The following is a 19282-nucleotide window of genomic DNA, read 5'->3' as shown; positions in this document are numbered from 1 at the left end:
AAAAGGAGAAAAGTGGTTACACATTATTTACAGAGTCCTGAAAACTGCCATTGAGCCTTCCCATTATTCTTTGGGAATTACAGATGATCGAAGAATGTAATGAATTTGATCTCCTAAAACTACCTTTTGAAGTGACTGTTCCTTGAGAAAAATGCATTCCCTGTAAGAGAAATTGGAGAGTGAGGTTGCGGTAGAGCAGAGACAGCATGAAGTTCACAGGAGAAAACAGCATTCAGTGCAGGGACTTAGAGATAAAAATTACTTGTTCTGAGTATGCATACTGGCCTTTGATGGTATTTTTCCCCACCAACAAGAGATCACTGTATGTAGTAGATCTCATGAGAGATATAATGTCCTATCCAGAGACAGAAAAAGTTTGCAAGGATTAATGTAATAAATGATGACCTAATTATATCAAGAAGTAGCTCAACTTATTTTATGCGTGCCACAGCTAGTTTAGTTTCTATTGCCCTCAGGCAGAATTGTAATATCATCAGAAAAACTGTTTGTCAATATTAAAAGCAATTTACATAGTAACTGCACTCCAGCCTCATTACATCACCATGTAGGTTAGTTGAGCATTTGTGTTGGTACCAGGAGGTGCTGGCGAAAGGCAGATGTCACGAGCTGTCCAGCTGTCACCATGGGAGGATAAGTGCCAGTGTTCCCAGCCCAGGTTTGATGAGAGGGCAGCAGGAAGTCTTCCTGGAGATGGGTTGGGGAAAGGAAAGATGGAGGGAGCTGAAATCAAGAGGCATGAGAGAAAGATCCCTGTGGGCAAAGAAGGATCTACAATAAAAGAAAAAGGCAGAGTGAGAAGAGCAATAAGAAGGAGGGAAGAAGAGACCAGAGGTAGGAAAGCAAGGAAGAGGAGAATGAGACTTGGAATACCAGCTGGAACAGGATCTAAGAAAGATGGCCACAGCCACTAGGAAGATGCTTGCTGAGCAAATTCAGGAAGTCAGAAAAGAGAGAATAGTGGCAGCTCACAAATGCATATCTACCAGTATTTGCCTCCGGGCAGCTCACCATGAAACTAATGCAGTGATGCTTTAATTTGGTGTTTTCATTTCACTCTCCAAAAAACAAAAAAAAAGAGAATTACAGATAACACAAACTAAGAGAACTGCAGATAATAGTATGTTCTCTCTTTCAAAACTCAAGTGAACCTTTTCTGAACTATTGCTGTTCTTTCTGAGCTGAGTTTCTGGGCTGTTCTGATGGTGAACATCAGCACTAAAGGACTAGAAAGGATCTTTGAAAGATGTGCATTGTTGCAACACACGGTGAGGAGGTGAAGGAGGTATTCTGCAGTTACACAGACTGCAAAGCCTCATGTTATGAAGTGCAAGGATTCAGGTGGCATTTTGGCCACAAAGCTGGTAGCTCACTAGTGTTTTTAAACTTGTCAGAGTGGCCGTAATTATCTTGGAGGTGTGACTTGTAGCATCCAAGTAGATTTTTTTAAAGTATGTCTCAAGGTCAGGGCCCAGATATGCAAAGAGACTTTAGATAAAGCAATGTCAGGTGTCTTCCATGGTGGACTGTTCCATACACTGTTAGAGAAGATTTAAATGCTCAAAGGCATTTGTGCCGAATGATGGCTGTACCTAACCCAGCCAGTTTGAAGCAGGCTATAGTAACACATGCAAAACACTATCCTTTTCCTATTCCAAATAAATTAAATGCAATTAGGCAATTAATACATTTGTGATTAAAACCTACAAACCACCTTCTAAAGGTGACGGGGAGGTGGATTTGCTTACAGTGACTTTTCTTCCAAAACATGGAGTACGGTTCTACACACAAAGTTTTGGGAGACACTTCTTTTAGTAGCAGTTTTGTTTTAGTTAAAGAGATGACTGTGTAGAAGGCAGAATCATGGAGAAAAAGATATTAAACTAGAATTTGTATTTGTTGGAGAACCAGAGTTTCACTAGCACTTCTGTATGTTACTTTGCTCACTTGTTTGCTGCTGTGATGAGAACTATTTCTCCATTCCTTGTACATCAAGTTGTGTAGGACTGCTGCTCTACTTGCAGGTAGGAAGGCTCTACAGAGGGATCTGGAGAGGCTGGATCAATATGCTCAGACCAACCAAGGCTGAGTGCTGGGTCCTGCACTTAGGCCTCAATAATCCCAGGCCACAATAAAGGCTTGGGGGAGAGTGGCTGGAAAGCTGCACAGCAGAAAAGGACCTGTAAGTATTGGTTGATAGCCAGCTGAATATGAACTAGCAGTGTGCCCAGGTGGCCAAGAAGGCCAACAACATCGTGGCTTGTATGAGAAATGAGAGCAGCCAACAATATTAGGGAAGTTAATGTGCATCTGTCCTCAGCGCTGGTGAGACCACACCTCAAGTAATGTGTTCACTTTTGGACCCCTCATTACAAGAAAGACATTGCAATGCAGGAGCATGTCCAAAGAAAAGCAATAAAGCTGGTGAAGGGTCTAGGACACAAGTCTTTTGAGGGGCAGCTGAAGAAACTGTGGTTGTTTAGTCTGGAGGAAAGGAGACTGGGGGGAGACTCCCCATGACTACCTGAGGGTGTAGCCAGGTAGGTGGACAAGAGGAATCAGCTTCAGGTTGTAGCAGCAGAAGTTTAGATTTGATATTAGGAAAAAATTTCTTCACCAAAAGGGTTGTCAATCATTGGAACGGGCTGCCCAGGGAAGTGGCTTAGTCACCATCCCTGGAGGTATTTAAAACACAGGTAGGTGTGGTGCTTAGGGACATGGTTGGCAGTGCTCGGTTAATGGTTGGACTTGGGTGGACTTTATAATATTAAAGGTCTTTTCCAACCAAAACAATTCTGTGATTCTCTGAATCTGTGGTCTACCTGCGGCATTTTTTCCAATTCAGTTTAAAAACATTTTTGAATTCCTTAGGGTAGCTCATTAGACAGTACTTTCAGGCAGTGTCCAGCTCTTCACAGGGGTCTTTCAGGGATGTGATATGTCCTGCATAGAGAGCAGTTGGAACTGTCAGACCTGCCCACAGATGCAATGATTGTGGTGGACAACTCTGACAAAATGAAGCACTGTCTTGAGGTCAGTTGAGAGACAGGCACTTTTTTCTGACAGCTGCTGTTTATATAATCAAAGTTTCTGGGAATCAGAGTTCTTTCCCTCTGGAAGAAAGCTTTACAGAGTGCAAATATTTCTCTGTTTCCTCACCTTTTGTAGCATTGTTTTTTCTTGCTTATCTTAAGGCTGAACCATAGGCTTTTCAGCAACAGTAGATTTCAGCTAAGTACTGGAAATGGAAGCTGCACTGGTTGCACAAAGGAAAATGCACAGAAAGCTGCAGTCCTGGGCCTTGGCTGGGTCTGTTCAGGATTGTCAAACCAACCAGATGAACCATCAAACAGGGCAAGCCTGAGTTCTACAGGTAGTGGAGATATAATTCTTGTTACAAGCCCGTGGTTCAGTCTGCGGGAAGCAACCAGAGCCTGTGTGTTCAGCAGCTTGTGTAGCTTTTAGGAGTGATGACAAGATTCGGCGGTTAGGGCAACAAAGGATCAAATGGGAACGAGCATCACTTAACTCCTCTGGCTAAAGAGGAGGAAATGTCATTAACCAGCATAATAAAAGTTGTCCCTTTACTGAACCCGCCTGAACCCTGGCTGAGATCGTGGGTAATGGCTGAATTTGCTATCTTCCAGATTAATTTGTTCAAGAAACACAGCTTAGTACTGAACTGTAACCTGAAAGGCCAGCATGTCAAGTGCCATTTCTGTAGATGAGCTATCACATTTGTGTTAGCAGAAGAGTGGCAGTGTCGTCTCCAGCACACGCGTCACTGGTAGATCACATGCCCTGTGCTCGTCCGGCCTGCCTGGAGATCCTTAAAGCTGTTGGCCCTCGGTTGAAGAAGTTTTCTGGAGTCTGTATGTGCCACCAGCTGTAAGTCTGGGAGGAAGATGGTGTGGTTTTGTTCTTTTTCTGTGACTTGAAGTTATTGAGGACTCAAATTCCTGTCCTGAAGAAGGTCTGGTAAAGCTAATGGGCAGTGTTGAATCCTTCGTGCCAGTTTGCCATCCAAGGATGCACCCAGGTGTGGTAGCCTGGATATATTTAGGGCGAGGGATTGGAGGTGAAGAGATCGCTGTGATGAGAGCAGATTTAGCACCTGTCAGGTCAGAGACATCTTCTCCATGGGCATTGAAATCTCCTAGGACAGTGAGCCTTGTGTGAACTCCATCATCATGTCAGACAGCATCTCTATCACTTCTCTGGGAAGCCCTATGTCTGGACATCTCTGCTGTAGCAGAACTCTCGGGTTATTCTTCCCTTTGCCCTTACTGATTAAACCAGCGTCTCCAAGGGTTTTACTTGGAGCAGAGGTGATCTTAACTTGCATATGCCAGGTGTTTTCTGAGGATAGGAGGTTATCTCACGAGCTGCTGATGTGACGCCTTTTGGGATGGTTGCATTCACATGACTATACATTATTTTTCCTTTTTTTTTCCTTTTTTCCTTCTTAATTTTGTTTTGCTTTTATTCCTTTTTCTATAGGAAATACATCAACATTTCTGGGCCTCTTGGTTCAAAAATTCTGGCCAGTGGTAGAAGAAATTATCAATAGCAGAAAAGTGACAGAAGACAAGGCTATTTTATTTCTGTCACAGGCACTTAATTCCTGGCAGCAGTCTTCATTGAAGACTGATTTTTTTATTTACTTTTTTAATAGAACTCACAGCAATAGCATAACCTACCAACCATTTGCCTACATTTCTTTATAGTCACTGTTTTGTTATGTAGTCCTGTCTCTCCTTCCTTCTCTGCTGTCCACCTTTGTGTGAGTGGGAGTAAGCCTCTGTACAGTGCTGCTGGCATTAGAAGTGGCAGTTGTCCAACGTCAGTTGATTTGCGCATGAAAGACAAAGCCTGTTTGCTTGTTTATTTTCTGAGGCTGATGAAGTTTTCCATGTGGCTGGATTTAGAGCAAGAATCCAAAGGAGATGGCCAGGATCCAGGCAGCGGCCAGTAGTCACTCTGGGGGAGACGTTGACAAGTGGCCTGGACTTTGCAGTGTGTCCAAAAACGGGGGGAGAGTGTTCATTAAACAGGAGCTTAATCAAACAGGGCAGGAGGATGGTTTACATGAGAAAAGATATATTCTTTACTTAACATTCATAACTTGCTTGTGGATTAATTAGCCCATCTGCTACAACAAATGTATTCCCATGTCTTTGTGTTGACTGTTAGAAGTGACTGATTTCTCTATCCACTTAAAATAGTACCCTGGATTCCACTGAAAGTAACCTTTCCAAGGCAAGGAATTTATTTAATCATCCACTAAGAACCTGTAAGTGGCTTGCTGTAAATAAGTGCTCGGCTGTCTACGGCTCCCTGGGTAACTGTATGTGAGTGTTAAGTTGGGGGATAATGCAGGAAGCAGAAAACCCTTAAAGAAGCTTCGTGAAAAGAGCTTCCAACCCCATCTGTAGTACTAGCTTTAGGTTTTAAAATAAATTCTCTCTTCCCAGCCCCAAGTGGACAGGACAGCTGCCAGAATAGAGTAATTCAGCTATAGATTTTCTTCTGAGAAAGGCGGCATTCATAAATTAGGTGACCTTTATGCAGATCGACAAAGTGTGTTGATGAACTTCAAGTGACAATTTAAAGAAGTCTTGGGTGTTCAAAGTGCTTGTATTTGCTAAGAAACCAACATAAAGGATGGAATGTTTTTAAAGTCTTTAGATTAAATAGGCATTTAAGTGAAATAGAGGTCAGCTATAGATTCCCAGGGTAAATGAAAATGTGTATCTTTTGTGATTTTTCACATGCTATTTTAAAATATTATTATTCTTTGGAAGTAAAATTTACATGTAAATGTCATTGTTGTGAATTTATGTCTGTTTCCTCAGACTAAGTGGTAAGTATTGACTGATGTGAATAAACAGAGTTCCTGTTTTTTAAAAAAATTCTTCACACCCTTTCCCTGCTCCACCGTGGGGTTCCACCCACAGGAGACAGTTCTCCACAAACTTCTCCAACGTGAGTCCTTTCCCATGGGGCTTCAGCTCTTCACCAGCTGCCCCAGTGTGGGTCACTGATATGGGGTGCAGTCATAAAATCATAGACTGCTCCAGCCTGGTCCCCCATGGATTTACAAGACTCCCCCCCAGCAAACCTGCTCCAGTGTGGATCTCTCTCTCACTCACAGAGACACTCTGTCTCTGTCTCTCTCCGCGGGCTGCAAGTGCTGGCAGAGGCTTGCTCCAACGTGGATCACAGCATCTTCTGTATGTCTCCACCTGTTCTGTATGCCTCTCCACTGTCTGCAGGTGGGTTCTCAGCCTTTTCCATGGGCTGCGTAGGGACACCTGCTCCACCATGGGTTTCTCCAAGGGCTTCAGGGGCATCTTTTTCACTGGCACCTGCAGCACCTACCCTACCCTACCTTCCCCTCTCCTCCCCTCCCTTTCCCTTCCAATCTTCACTGACCTTGGTGTCTGCATGGTTTCTTACATCTTCTCACTCCCTTCTCTGGTGGCAAAAAGCAGCTGCTTGTGTTTTTTTCCTCCTAAAAGTGATTCCCAGAGGTGCTGTGACCATTGCTGATGGGCTCAGCCTTGGTCAGCAATGACTCCAGCCTTGAGCCAGCTGGTGTTTGCTCTGTGGGGCCTGCAGAGAGCTTCTGGCTTCTTCTTGCAGAAGTCACCCCTGCAGCCCCTTCCTCCACCAGAGCCCTGCCACACAAAACTACAACAACCTATAAGACACTCTTGCTAGAAAAACTGCAGAAACTGTGAAAAGTTGTGTCCTTGATAGGATCTGAGTTAGAAGCAAGAATGAAGCAGAGGTTGGGACTTACGAGGGACTAAAAGAACCAGGCTTGAAGTTTTATCTCTACTTGCCTCTGTTAGATGCGTCTGAACCTGAACGCCTTTGCAGTGTAACTTGTGCTGTCAGGGAGGGTTTGCAGAAGCTTACTCCCTCAGGAAATTTATTTTCTTATATCTTAACTTGTTCTTTGCCTGTTCTGGCTCTTCCTCTTACATACCACTGGTATTTTTACATGCAAGTTAGATTAATATAGCCCAAGGTTAAAATTTGATGGATGATAATTCAAATGATAAAATCTTAACATAAAATCTTAACGTTTTTGGCTTCAGTCATTAGAGAAACTGTAGATATGCATTAAACTTTGGTGACTAAGCTAGCTGCCATTCATATCACTTGGTCACAACCTAGGCTACAGTGGTATGGTACTCCTGGGGACCCCAGGCATTCAGCACAGGAAGTTTTGAGCTTTTAGTGTACAGATACCTGTACATGTAATTTCTTCCTATCACCACATACAGCATCAGGACTATTTAGAAAGAGCAACCAGGCTTTGCGTTGGTGGCTACACTACAGTGTGGTGATTTTGTATGTCTCTGACTAACATGACCACAAAAGCACTGCTTCTTTGGAAAGCTGGTCCTACCTTTCACTCCAGCAGATGCTCTGGAAATGCACTGAGTTGATATATACATGTAATTGATGGTGAGCTCTATTATAACCATCCACATGAATAGACAGGACCACGGTCACTCGTGTTGCCTCAAACATTATATTTTTAATTGTAAATGCTTCTGCCAGAAGACTTTAGAATGTTACTGAAGGCTGCTGAACAGGTGTTTAGAGTTTGCTGGCACTGTTCTTATTTGCATGTTTTTCCTTTTTCAACAAATTCCAAGAACTTATTGAATAAGAGAGTGATGTGGCAAAGCAAGTTTGATTTCAATCAGTATTTGCAGGCGTTGAGGAAAAGTCAGTTGCAAGGTCTGTGACATTTCTAGGGGGGATTCAGACGGTTCATTAAGGAGTTGTTTCATGACTTCCCTGTCCATACAGAAAAGTTAATTTGGGTGTGAACTTGCAGTAGAAGCTTATTTCTGATTTCCTCCCCATATAGAGATTTTCCCATGGATACAAATTTTAATCAGGCTTTGGTACCCTTAGATATTCACATTTGTTATTAGAAAACCCCACCTGTCTATGCTGGCACAGGATTGTCTTATCTCCACGGCAGCTCACAACAGTTAGGTTCTGTGCAGGAGTCAACAGCAGACCCGCTGCTCTGGAATAAAGGGATTTTCTGGGTAAGGATGTTGTGCAGCCCCTGTGTTCATTGAGAAATGAACTTTCACATTTTGTGGTGGGCTGATACTTGCAAGTTTGCCCTAAGCACCTGAATTCATATGAATTTAGCATCACACAGCCTTGAAGTTCCCTTTTTTTAATACCAGAAGGCCTCATCTAGACAGGGAGGAGCTTGCTGCTCTGCCTGTAGCAGAGAGAAACCTTGCCCACAGTCTTTTAGTTTTGCCAAGCCATGCTGCATTTCCAGCATAATTTTCTCTGGTTTGTTATTCATCTGTTTGTAGCAAATTATTTCTTCAGTTTGTTTGATTTAGATTTCTCTTTCCTTAAAAGAGCAGCAGCTGACTGTTAGTCAGATCTTCCTATCTTTGGTCTTAATGATTGTATAATGGCCACAGCAGATAAGTGACAAAACATTGAAAATTGGCCTTGTTTCTTTTTAGACATCAGAGACATGTTTATTGACATCTGCATTAATAACAATGCTGTGCCAGAAATCCTGTAAAACAGTTGCATGCCACAGAAAATGCTGAAATTGAAAATTAAAGGCACCCTTCCTTTTTTATTTGTATTTTATGAGGAGAATAAAATAGCATGAGAGAAATTATTTTAAATGTCCTTTTTAAGTGCTCTAGTTTCTTTGCTATGTTCAGATTCCATTGGGACAGTTATGGAAGAATTTCTAATTTTTAACAAAGATTAAATAATTTATTTCTCTTCTCAGACTTATCTTTCCTTGTGTATAGGTGTCAAAATAAGGTCCTCTTAATGTCAGCACATGGCTTGATGCACTGCACAAATAATTCACCACCCCCCTATATTTTACACATGTATTTTTATGCTCTCTTTCCTCTTATGAATAATATTTGGTATATTTTTCGGTTTCTCTCTAGGTCAATGGAAAGGACCTTTCTAAGGCCACTCATGAAGAGGCAGTGGAAGCTTTTCGCAATGCCAAGGAGCCAATTGTTGTTCAGGTTCTACGACGAGCCCCAATTAGCAAACCTCAGGGTAGCTCTCAGGATGTTCGTCTTGTGGATGCGAGCACTCAGACCGACATCACTTTCGAGCACATTATGGCTCTGGCCAAACTAAGGCCTTCCACACCACCAGTTCCTGATATCTGCCCTTTTCTACTTTCAGACAGGTATGGCTTTATCTCCTACTGCTGTTTACCTGTGGGACTGAAGCATTGCAGTGAAAGATTTGTAACCTTCTCTTGAAAAAAGTCTCAGGAACACTTTAAATAAATTACAAATGTAATTCATAACCACTGTCCCACTTAGGCTTCAGTAGTGTTTTTCCTAAGCTCTGCTACAAGAAGGAATCTTGGCCATGTTTACTTTGGATTCACATGTTTGTTAATCCAAAACAGCCCTAGTCAAGAAGATTAAAAAAAATTCTGGTTTCCAAAGTACCAAAATTGCTCCTTCAAGCCTAGAAAGAGCTGTCATGTTGGTTCCAAATTTCTTACCAAAAAATCAAGGAAACAAATTATTTAATGTAAAGGTCTCCTCATCAAAAGTAAAACAATACCAAAACCACAGAGTTCGGAAGTACCATTTCACCTGTCACACAGCAAAAGATTTAAATTCTCCCTCAGCTGAATTCTTTGAAACTAAGTTGAATGCAAATATCAGCAGGTGGTGCTTATTCAAAAATAGGATGTAGACTCTTTCCTCGTTGGACTCCACCTCATGAGTAACATTATCTAGTGGTTGACCCTTGCTGTCTGCTGTAGCCAGCAAAACTGTGATAGCCATAGTGCTTTCCCACTGACTCCCTGGTGTGCTCTGCATCTCTGCAGAACTGATTCTAGTGGAGAACAAACCACTTTTGACTTCGATGTGGCTCCATTTTTAGAAGTTCTAGGTAAGCTGGGCAGATAATTGTCTTAAAGGGAACTTGCCAGACAAATGCTGAATTAAGCCTACCATTTACTGTGGCACAACTAGGAGCATCATATGTGTGTATTTTTCAGATGTTACTGGATATTACTAAGTTGTGTGCTACTGTGATTGAAGTTCCCCCAACATGGGGAAAAATGACCTTCGCCTGCTAAGACAGGTGCACACTGGGTGCTGCGTGGTTGGGATCCAGCCTTGGGTCTGAGTCTGTACCTAAGTGCACATTATAAGACCTCATTCTTTGTCCTCCAAGCCCATTTAACAATGCACTTTACTGACATTTTAAAGTGTGCAGTTACTCAAATGCGCTTCACCACCTTGTTATCACTTTAACAGAAGAGGATAATGCAAGTTGTTTTATAAAAATTCTTGAAAAATCTGTGAGCCTGGTGTGGGTTGTAGATTGTCGACATTCAAGATATTATAATCACATAATTAGTGAGTTGTCCCCAGCCTTGACATAGCATGTGAATCTGGGCTTAGGTACATTTACGAGCATAGTCTCAAATTGTCACAACTAAATAGTTTGGACCAAAACAGACCCTTTTAAGAAATCACTCTGTGTAAATCTGACCAAAGATGTTCTAGGCAAAATGAACTCAGCTGGAGTAGGAGCTTTTGTAAAGGAAACAGCCCTTCCTACTTCTTGGTACAGCTCCTTTCAGGCTTTCAGGCCATTCAGGGTAGCATTCCAGACATGAGAAAACTACAGAGAAGTGAGATTTTTTTATCACTTTTTAATTTAAAAAAAACCTACCGTCTCATCTACTGTTGTTGTACTGCTTTGTTCCACATAGCTGCCATTCTCTTCACCCGGTGGAGCATGAATTTTATGAAGGTAATGAGTATCTTTCCAGCCTGCCTGCTGATGCTGATAGAGCAGAGGACTTTGAGTATGAGGTAAGATCACTGGCACACTGCAGCCTCTCTTTTATTGCAGATGTGGTGTTTACACAGCTGATAGTAGGCTCCTCTCAGAAAAATAAAGAGTGAAAATACTTCTTTAAAAAATTGGCACCAAAGACTATTTTATTTTATACCTGTATATTATCACAGGCTTTACTGGGGTTAGGCTACACATGTGAAATGTGAAAGCAGAATTCTGCAGGAGGTGGCTACATACAGGTCCAGGAGGCTTATTAAGCATGTTCTCTCTTTGTACAGTGAAGACTGTAGCTCAGATGCTTTGCTTTAGCAGTTTTAACACTTTAAAACAAGCCTTTCCAAAATTCATATTAACCAGAAGCTTAATTGATTTTTTTTCCTTCCTAATTTTAAGAATTAATTGGCCTTGTATCTCTTGCCTTAGGGATCAGTCTTCCAGATACTTGGGTGTGTGCTTGAGTGTTTGGAAGATCAGACTACAACTTTGAAAACTAATATAATTTCTATTACTTGCTCTTTGATATTTGACATTTTAAGTATTGCAATTAAAGAAATTGTTCTCTGTACCACAAATCTCCTTTTGCTGTTAATGCGCTCTACTCTCTGGTCACAAGGGTGAATGTGTTTCTGAGTCACTGGAAAATCATTATGTGAGGCTTCTGAAAATGGTAACATGTGATTGGTGATGTTGCTCCCTGATATAAAAAAGATAAGGATGTCCTGGAAAGACTCCAGAGGACGGCTATGAAGATGATTAAGGACCTGGAGCATCTCCCCTATGAGGAAAGGCTGAGTGAGCTGGGACTGTTCAGCCTTGAGAAAAGATGACTAAGGGGGGGACCTTATTAATGTTTATAAATATCTTAAGTATGGGATGCAGGGGGAAATGGCCAGCCCCTTTTCAGTGGTCTGTGGAGACAGGACAAGGGGCAATGGCTGCAAGTTGGAGCACAGGAAGTTCGCACCAACATGCGGAAAAACTTTTTCACAGTGAGGGTGCCAGAGCCCTGGCACAGGCTGCCCAGGGAGGTGGTCGAGTCTCCTTCTCTGGAGATACTCAAGACCTGTCTGGACGCCTATCTCTGCAATATGAGCTAGGGAGCTGCTTTGGCAGGGGGGTTGGACCCGATGATCTCTTGAGGTCCCTTCCAACCCCTATGATTCTGTGAGTCTGTGATTCTGTGATTAGATTTTTCATTTCAATATCTAAATAGTGGTTTATGACAGCCAGTCATTAGCTTTTTATGTTTTCCAATATCATCTGGTAACAAAACATTTGTAGGGACAGGCATAAGAAGCAGATGGTTCTTTTTATTATTAAAACAGTTCTGAGTCTTTGCCTAAGTTCAAGTTACTGTATTTTAAATAGGCGTGATTATAAATAATTAAATATCTTTAATACAAGATTAAAAATATCCTATCCTCCTGTTTGCTCTACCTTAAGAAACCTTTATAAAGGTTTCATATAACTGGTTGACATTTGGAAATGAAATGAATGGCAAAAGCTTTGGCAAATAATGCAGTGTGTTCACTTCTATCGTGTCTTTAGCAGCTCAGATGCTGTATGGCAAGTTCAGCCCGTTGTTCTTTTCTTCAAGCAGCCTGGGGAATCTGAAGTTCTTTCCCCAGGAAGCACAAAAATCAAATAACATCTACTTAGTGAATCTCAATCAGAACAAGCAAACTTTTATTTGAACTCCTCAAAAAATCATTGCTAGGGATTAGTGAAATCATTATTTCTACCCACTTGGGTTTTGGTGTGATATCTCACAGCACAAGAGTCTCAGAGCTTAAGTTCTGTTTTGACTTCCCATGTGTAATATAATATTAAATTTCTCTCTCAAGTATGTTTGTTTATGGTACTTCTTCCTTAAATGTGATAGAAAATAGTTTTCTATTATTATCTTCTAGTATTATTAATTCTAGTATTATTTACTACCATACAAAATGGTTAGATAAAAATAATTTTCCCCATTTAATGAGAATATCAAGACATATTAAAATACTAACAGATTTCAAATTTTTAAAGAGTAAACCTGGTGGAATCAAGTCCTCATTACGACCATTATTAATCCCTAATAATAGGTTGCATAAGTATTGTGACAACGACAAATGCTTGGGCAGATTCTTAGCTGCCTGTAATCTCTACTAATCATAGCATCATAGTCATTAATTTGCTGTCAGCTGTGATTCAGCTGCCCAAGGCAAATTCACTGAGTGACTGAAATAGGGTGTTTCCTGTGAAATTTAAGTAGGGAAGAAACTGTCGAGCTTCTGTGGAGAAGAATGCTTTCTACTAAATGTGAAAGCTTTGAGTGAGAAACAGGAGCATCTTGGAGCCTTTACCTAGCAGAGTTCTAAGCATGAAAGACAGTCCCAAAATTTAACCCCTTGTGGTAATACTATGATTTAGGTTACTCTCATGATTTAGGTTACTCAGTGGTGGTATTACCTGTTATTTCAGATCCTTGTGAGATGTTATTAACCTCCCTCACCATAACAAGGTAACTGAAAAAATTAAAAGCATGGACGTATAGCTCTTAATCCCCAAAAAATTTCTCCTAAAAGACAGAGTCAAAAGGGATTTACTATTTGTTGCTGTCTATCTAGGAGAGAAGCAGCAGGACAATGATTGTAGCAGAGGCTATGGTCCAATGCTGTCAAGGTCTCTTCAACAGTATTGGCTTAGGCATACCCTGCTGTGGCTGCTCAATCCCACCCTTGCCCTGATGTTTTCTGACCCCTCAGTTATGCCAACATTATTTTTTATGACAGATGTGAGAAGTAATCCAATATTTTTTAAAAATAGATTTTCAGAAGGGTTGTTTTTAACTTAGCCCAGCTGTCTGATCTAATTTCCAGCATAGCACCACAAAATGCTGTGTTGTGGCAGCAGCATCAAAGAAGGAAAAAATGCTCAAGCACTTAGGAAGACAAAAGCTTATAATATCAGCATTGTCCATCTACCATCTAAGGGCGAAAGCAGCAAGAAAAGAGTGTGCAGAAGCTCTGTTCATGCCATCCTTTGTGGTGCAGGCTGGGTGAAGGAAGCACAGAGCCTTCTCTATACCCCACTGTTCAATTTCTCCTGTGTTTAGGGGAAAGGGGTTTACTGTTATTACTCTTCTTTCTGTAGGAGTACTGTATTGGTGCTCCCTGATCTTATCATTGGTTTTTACATCATAACAGCTTTCTGATGTGAACTTAATTAATCACACACAGCAAAAATCTTACTTGTGTCAGGTGTATGTTCCATTTTCCAAGCTGCACATTAGTGTTCCCATTGTATTAAAAGGATAAGCAGCTCACAGGTCTCCATGGCAAACTTAGTAATTTTTAAATTAATTCGAAGCCAAACCTGGAGTTTTCAGAAAGGGATTGAAAAAGAACTAGAGCAGCACCTCATTAATTCCTAGAAATGTTTGTAAATGAGGAGTGCATCAATTCTGAGACACAGATGCAAAATGCTGGGATAGTGGTTGGACTTGATAATTTAAATGTCTTCTCCAACCAAAATAATTCTATGATTCCATGAATACTCCGCCAAATTAGGAAGTAAGGATAAAAGATGACTAGCATGTGAAGTGCTGTAAACAAGAATGTTTCCCAGGAAAGGGAATGTCCTGGAAAGCTTTGCTCAGCTTGGAACCTACTTAACAGATGTATGCTGGGATTTAAGTACCTGGGTTTCCACCATAAGAAACAAACAAAAGGATCACATATGATAGCCAGCACTGGGGATATGGAGTTACTCTTGCCAGTGGATTTGGTAGGATTAGATACGTACAAGACTCTTTTACTCCATTTGTAAGCTAGAAAAACCCAGTAGGTTGTGCTCAGATTCTCACAGTGCAATAAACTCAAGTATGAGCCAGTTGTCTTGGAAGGATGAACTCCCTGGGAGGCTCATTAGGCTCCATACAGTACCATACTTTAAATAAATGGCTGGGACGATGATGAAGCTGGGGGTTTGCTGATAGCCAACTTGAACATCCTTACATTGCTGCTGCAAAAGAAATCCAAATTGCTGATAGATATTGAGAAAGGGGTCAGAGCCAGCATCAGTCAGTGTTGGCAGAAAGAGATCAAAAGATTTGCAATTCTGGCATAGCCAGATACCCATGAGGACTTTTAAGATAAAGCATGAATTGACCAATTTGTAAATGCTCAATAGGACTTCCAGTCAATATTACTGAAAGAGAGCCAGAGTTACTCAGGACAAACCCACCCAATCTGGCTATGAGTAGTTGCTGTGCTACTGGAATTACATCGAGTGATGTTAGAGTATACATCACACTTTTTGGTACCAGTGAGGTGAAAGGACTAAAAGCATCACAGCCCCAAGTAAATCTGTGTTAAACATGGCTCTAAAATTAGTCCATCTAAGAAGAACAGAGGATACAGGTACTAGAGAGGAGTAAAACTAATGGACATACACTTCTTTTGTAACATAGATGCATCTGCTACTCAGGAGAGAGAAACATCATGTACTTAGTTTGGAACTTGGCAGTAATACAGAAATTAAGAGGACAAAGTCACTTAAATAGTGGAACAGTAAAAAAATAGGTAAAAAAGCCTGCAATTGATGTTGCAAAGATAAAGCTGGACAAAAGAAAGTATCACTGATGTCTGGCCCTACGTATTCAGTCTGGGGAGACTGCCTTTCAATAAGACGGGCACAAGAATATAAGATCTTACAAGCAGACATAAGCAGGTAGTGTTGTTTAGTCAACAGGTCCTTATCCAAGAGCCTTTGTACCATGTATGTACTGAAGTAGCTTTTGAATGAAATCAAAAGGGAATGTTGGTTTCTGCTGTGAAACCTATATCCCTGGTGAATTACGGCTTTTAAGAGTTCATACATCTGCGATAGGAAAGGATTCTTACTTCTAGCTGAATGCTTCTTACAAACTGGAAGAGTAAACATCCTTGAGAAGGAATAGCCGTGGGTCAAGGTAACTTCTTGTCGCATGTATGAGGAAGAGTAGGATGAAGTTTGCTCTCAGAATTGAGAGGAATTTTTTTGGAGGGAGGTTAGGTGTTTGTTCATGTGGATGTGCAAAGGACACCAGCATAACTGAGTAAAATAATTGCATAAAATAATTTTTCAGCTCTGACTTAGGCAACAGCACAAGTGATTGCTTCAGTACAATGGGCTTTCAGGAGTCTGGCAAACCATACCAGGATTAGCATTTTCAGAGTGAAAAAATTGGAATGGCAGCCACTGAGTTAGCCTGCCTGTGTCTGATGGCTCCAGCTTTAATGAGTACAGATGCTAGTATTGACAGATTGGGGCACTATTAAGACCAGTACTTGGGAGAAGTTGCTAAGGGTTGAGCTGACCCTACATGAAATTATAAGGTATTCTGATGCTCTTCACTTAAGGTCTTAGAAACCACTGCACTTCTTTATTTTACTCTTTTTGCTCAGGAAGTTAGTGCACGTCACTAAATAAACAGACAACCACAGCAAGCATGTGCAGGTGAAATCTTCCTGGTTTTGTGAGGCCTTTTGTGTCCAGACAATGAAAGGATCAGAGGTCCTCTGGGAGAGAGCAGCCACAGAAGAGCATAGTATCTTGAGCAAAAGCCATGTGAGATTTTTCCCACCTGATGACTCTGTGAAAACTGGAGCTTAAGCTAGAAAATACACACTTTCCATTTTCATTCCTCCTGTGCTCTGGAAAGTAGGTCTTCTGGAAATTAGAAGGTTCATATGAAAGTTGCTTGGCTCCCTTATCAGTATCTCCTCCTAATCAGAGCAACCCATAGCACTCAGGGGGTTGGTTAATAGCTCAGGGCAAAAGTGAATACCCTTAAGTTCATGTTCTGCTTTGCAGACCTCAGGGACAGATTTTCAGTCAGAATAAGGAAATAAATGTGTGTTGAATATAAGTGCTAATTTATGGTTATGCACAGCCATTCATTTAAATGTTTTCATAAGTATTTGCACTCATAAATCTGTTAACTGTAAATGTAGATTAGTCCTTTAAGTTTACGACTGGCTGATTCAAAACCTGTGAAATCACTTAAGATTTCCTACAGACCTGAGCGTTTCTGGATCAGATGCTGTCGGCTGTTTTCATAAATGACTAAAAATGGGACTTGAAGAGAGAAAAGCTGTAGAACTTTTAGCCATCCATGAGTAGGGTTTCTTGCAGACCTTGCTCAGTGAGCAGTTAAAACTCCCAAGGGTAAAAATTTTCTCCTCTGTTTCTCTCACCACACCTGAGCACTGCAGCAGATGCGGTGCCACGGTAATGCATCACTTTACTCTTCCAGTAACATCCAACCCATTGTGATGAGGGAAGGTTTGGTTTGCAGATGCAAATTCGAATTTCCCATTCCTGTGACACAGTACTTTGGAAGTGATCAATTTTTTCTTTTTGTTCTGTTTCAGAACAAAAGGAGGAGTAATTTTGTTCAGATTAGCAATTGGAGTGAGGCCCTTGTGGGCCACCAAAGCACAGTCTCCGAAGGCTTTCTGAAAGGCCCACTGTTGCTGTAATAGGCCAAGAGAGACCTGCCCACCCTGTGAATTCATACTTAAGGCCTTTTCAACACATGGATTATTTAACCAGTAAACCAAACAGATCTGTCTATCTTGTAAATACATATTTAGGGCCCTTTTAACATGAGGATTACTGAGCTGATAGCCTGTAACAGCTCCCTTCAGAGCTGTGATAGCCTGCAAACACCCCTGTGCGAGCATTACAGGCACTTGCGGCAGCGCAGTTGGAGCTCCTGCTTCAATTGCTAACACCTGAATAAACAGTTTTTATGGGAACAGCTTCTGTGCACACACTGCCAGCGCTTCTGAGTGCTGCAGTCAGGCTCTTTTGTTTTGTTACCTGATGAGTGTTTCTGTGCAATGAAGCTAACCCAGAAGATGGATGTGTAGCCATCAAAATGGAACACATTTCTGAGATAAGAGTTTTCCAGAAATTCCTTACATGTAGCATGGAATTTCTCTGTATTAAGTCCATGTCTCTCTATTAAGTCATGTTTTTTTTTGGTTTTTGGGGTTTTTTCTTTTTAATTTACTAATATAAAGGGTTGTGAGAAGCGAGAGAGAGAAATTTTGGCAGGGATCACTCCAGCCAAGTTGCAGCCCTGTTTGGGTAGAATGACAGTGATGTGTAGGGGCACTGTAGTACCTCTGTGACTTGCTATCAGGTTGTGCTGGTTTCTTCTGTATTTCCTACTGGCGATTGTTTCCCCTGAGCTTTGTAACACAGGATGGCTCAAAAAAGAGCCTTTAGTGAATCAAAGGCAGTTTTTTAATTCAACAACCACCCACTGTAATTTAAAAGAGAAGGTTTGAAGAAATAAGGATCCTAATAGAGACATGGGTGTGGCAGTGTAGAAGAGCTAAAATAGTGAACAAGATTGGTCTTTCCATTGTCACCAGACCTGGCTGGTGTGGTAAGGAGAATGTGAAAAAAATCTTACTGGCAAATATGGTATAGACTTCCAATGGAAAAACAGATACTTCTCACCCCATGCCTACCTTATGCAGCTGCAGTGGTGGTGGAGGGACTGATCTGACAGCTCAGGGTGGGCTTAGGTAAACTGGGATTTAATGTATTATAGTTATTTTCTGACCACTGGTTTGTCACTGCCTAGTGGTTATGGCTGAATTGTCGGTGCCCCATGATAGAGAGACATTTTACTGACACAATTATTCTGATCTTTTTTTTGGTGGAAATTTTTAATAGTATATAGAATCTGCTACTAAGAGGTAACATGAAACAGCCAACATGTGTTGGTTGCTTAGGAAATTCTTTCTGGTTTGGGGGATTTTGGGGTGTTGCTTTTTTTTCCATTCCTACCTGTACTATCATAGAAATCCAGAGAAAAAGATGGACTGTAATTTAAAGCTATTAATTGAAAAGCTTATGAGGAAGTTTCTTAGACAAGTAAATAGATTATTTGAGTTGTTTCAGTTGGACCTAAGGAAACACTACAGTGATGGGGGCTTCTAAACCCCTTCCTCAAGTTTTTTTCCTCTTAACTCAAAAGGAATCCTGAACTGCTAACACCTGGCCTGTGATCCAGATCACTGTCACTGCAGACTAAAAATAGAAAAAGTCACAGTTAAAATGGAAAAGTAATTTCCCACTTACTGTGGCCAGTTGTACACTGTAAATAAGCAAAGGGGGCGGGGGTTAAAAGGAGCCGTCCTTACCATTTTACTTTTTCATCTCTCCTTTAAGAATTGAAATAACTTTTCAAATGTAAATGAATTAAACTTAACACCATTCCACTGATGTTACTATCTTCTGTATTGCTACAGTAAGCCGGTGAACTAAGGACAGTCATGTTGAGAAACTTGCCAAGTCAGTGACAGAACTGGCAGTAAAACCCAGGAGCCTTTACTTGTAATGCATCTCT

The 19282-nt window shown here is 41.1% G+C and overlaps 1 protein-coding gene across 2 annotated transcripts in view; it reads left to right on the top strand.

Moving 5' to 3' along the window:
* PDZRN4 (PDZ domain containing ring finger 4) overlaps nucleotides 1-19282 on the top strand; it is a gene marked incomplete at both ends in the record, with an annotated part of 251069 nt that overhangs the window by 195530 nt on the left and 36257 nt on the right. For both annotated transcript variants that reach the window (XM_084278459.1, XM_084278460.1), the window contains 2 exons: nucleotides 8991-9244; nucleotides 10802-10904. In XM_084278459.1, the coding sequence (XP_084134585.1) occupies nucleotides 8991-9244; nucleotides 10802-10904 (357 nt within the window). The remainder of the gene's footprint in view (nucleotides 1-8990; nucleotides 9245-10801; nucleotides 10905-19282) is intronic.

The sequence above is a fragment of the Gallinula chloropus genome, assembly GCF_964237585.1.
Source record: "Gallinula chloropus genome assembly, chromosome: 1".
Lineage (NCBI taxonomy): Eukaryota > Metazoa > Chordata > Aves > Gruiformes > Rallidae > Gallinula > Gallinula chloropus.
This window is presented reverse-complemented; position numbering and strand designations above follow the sequence as displayed.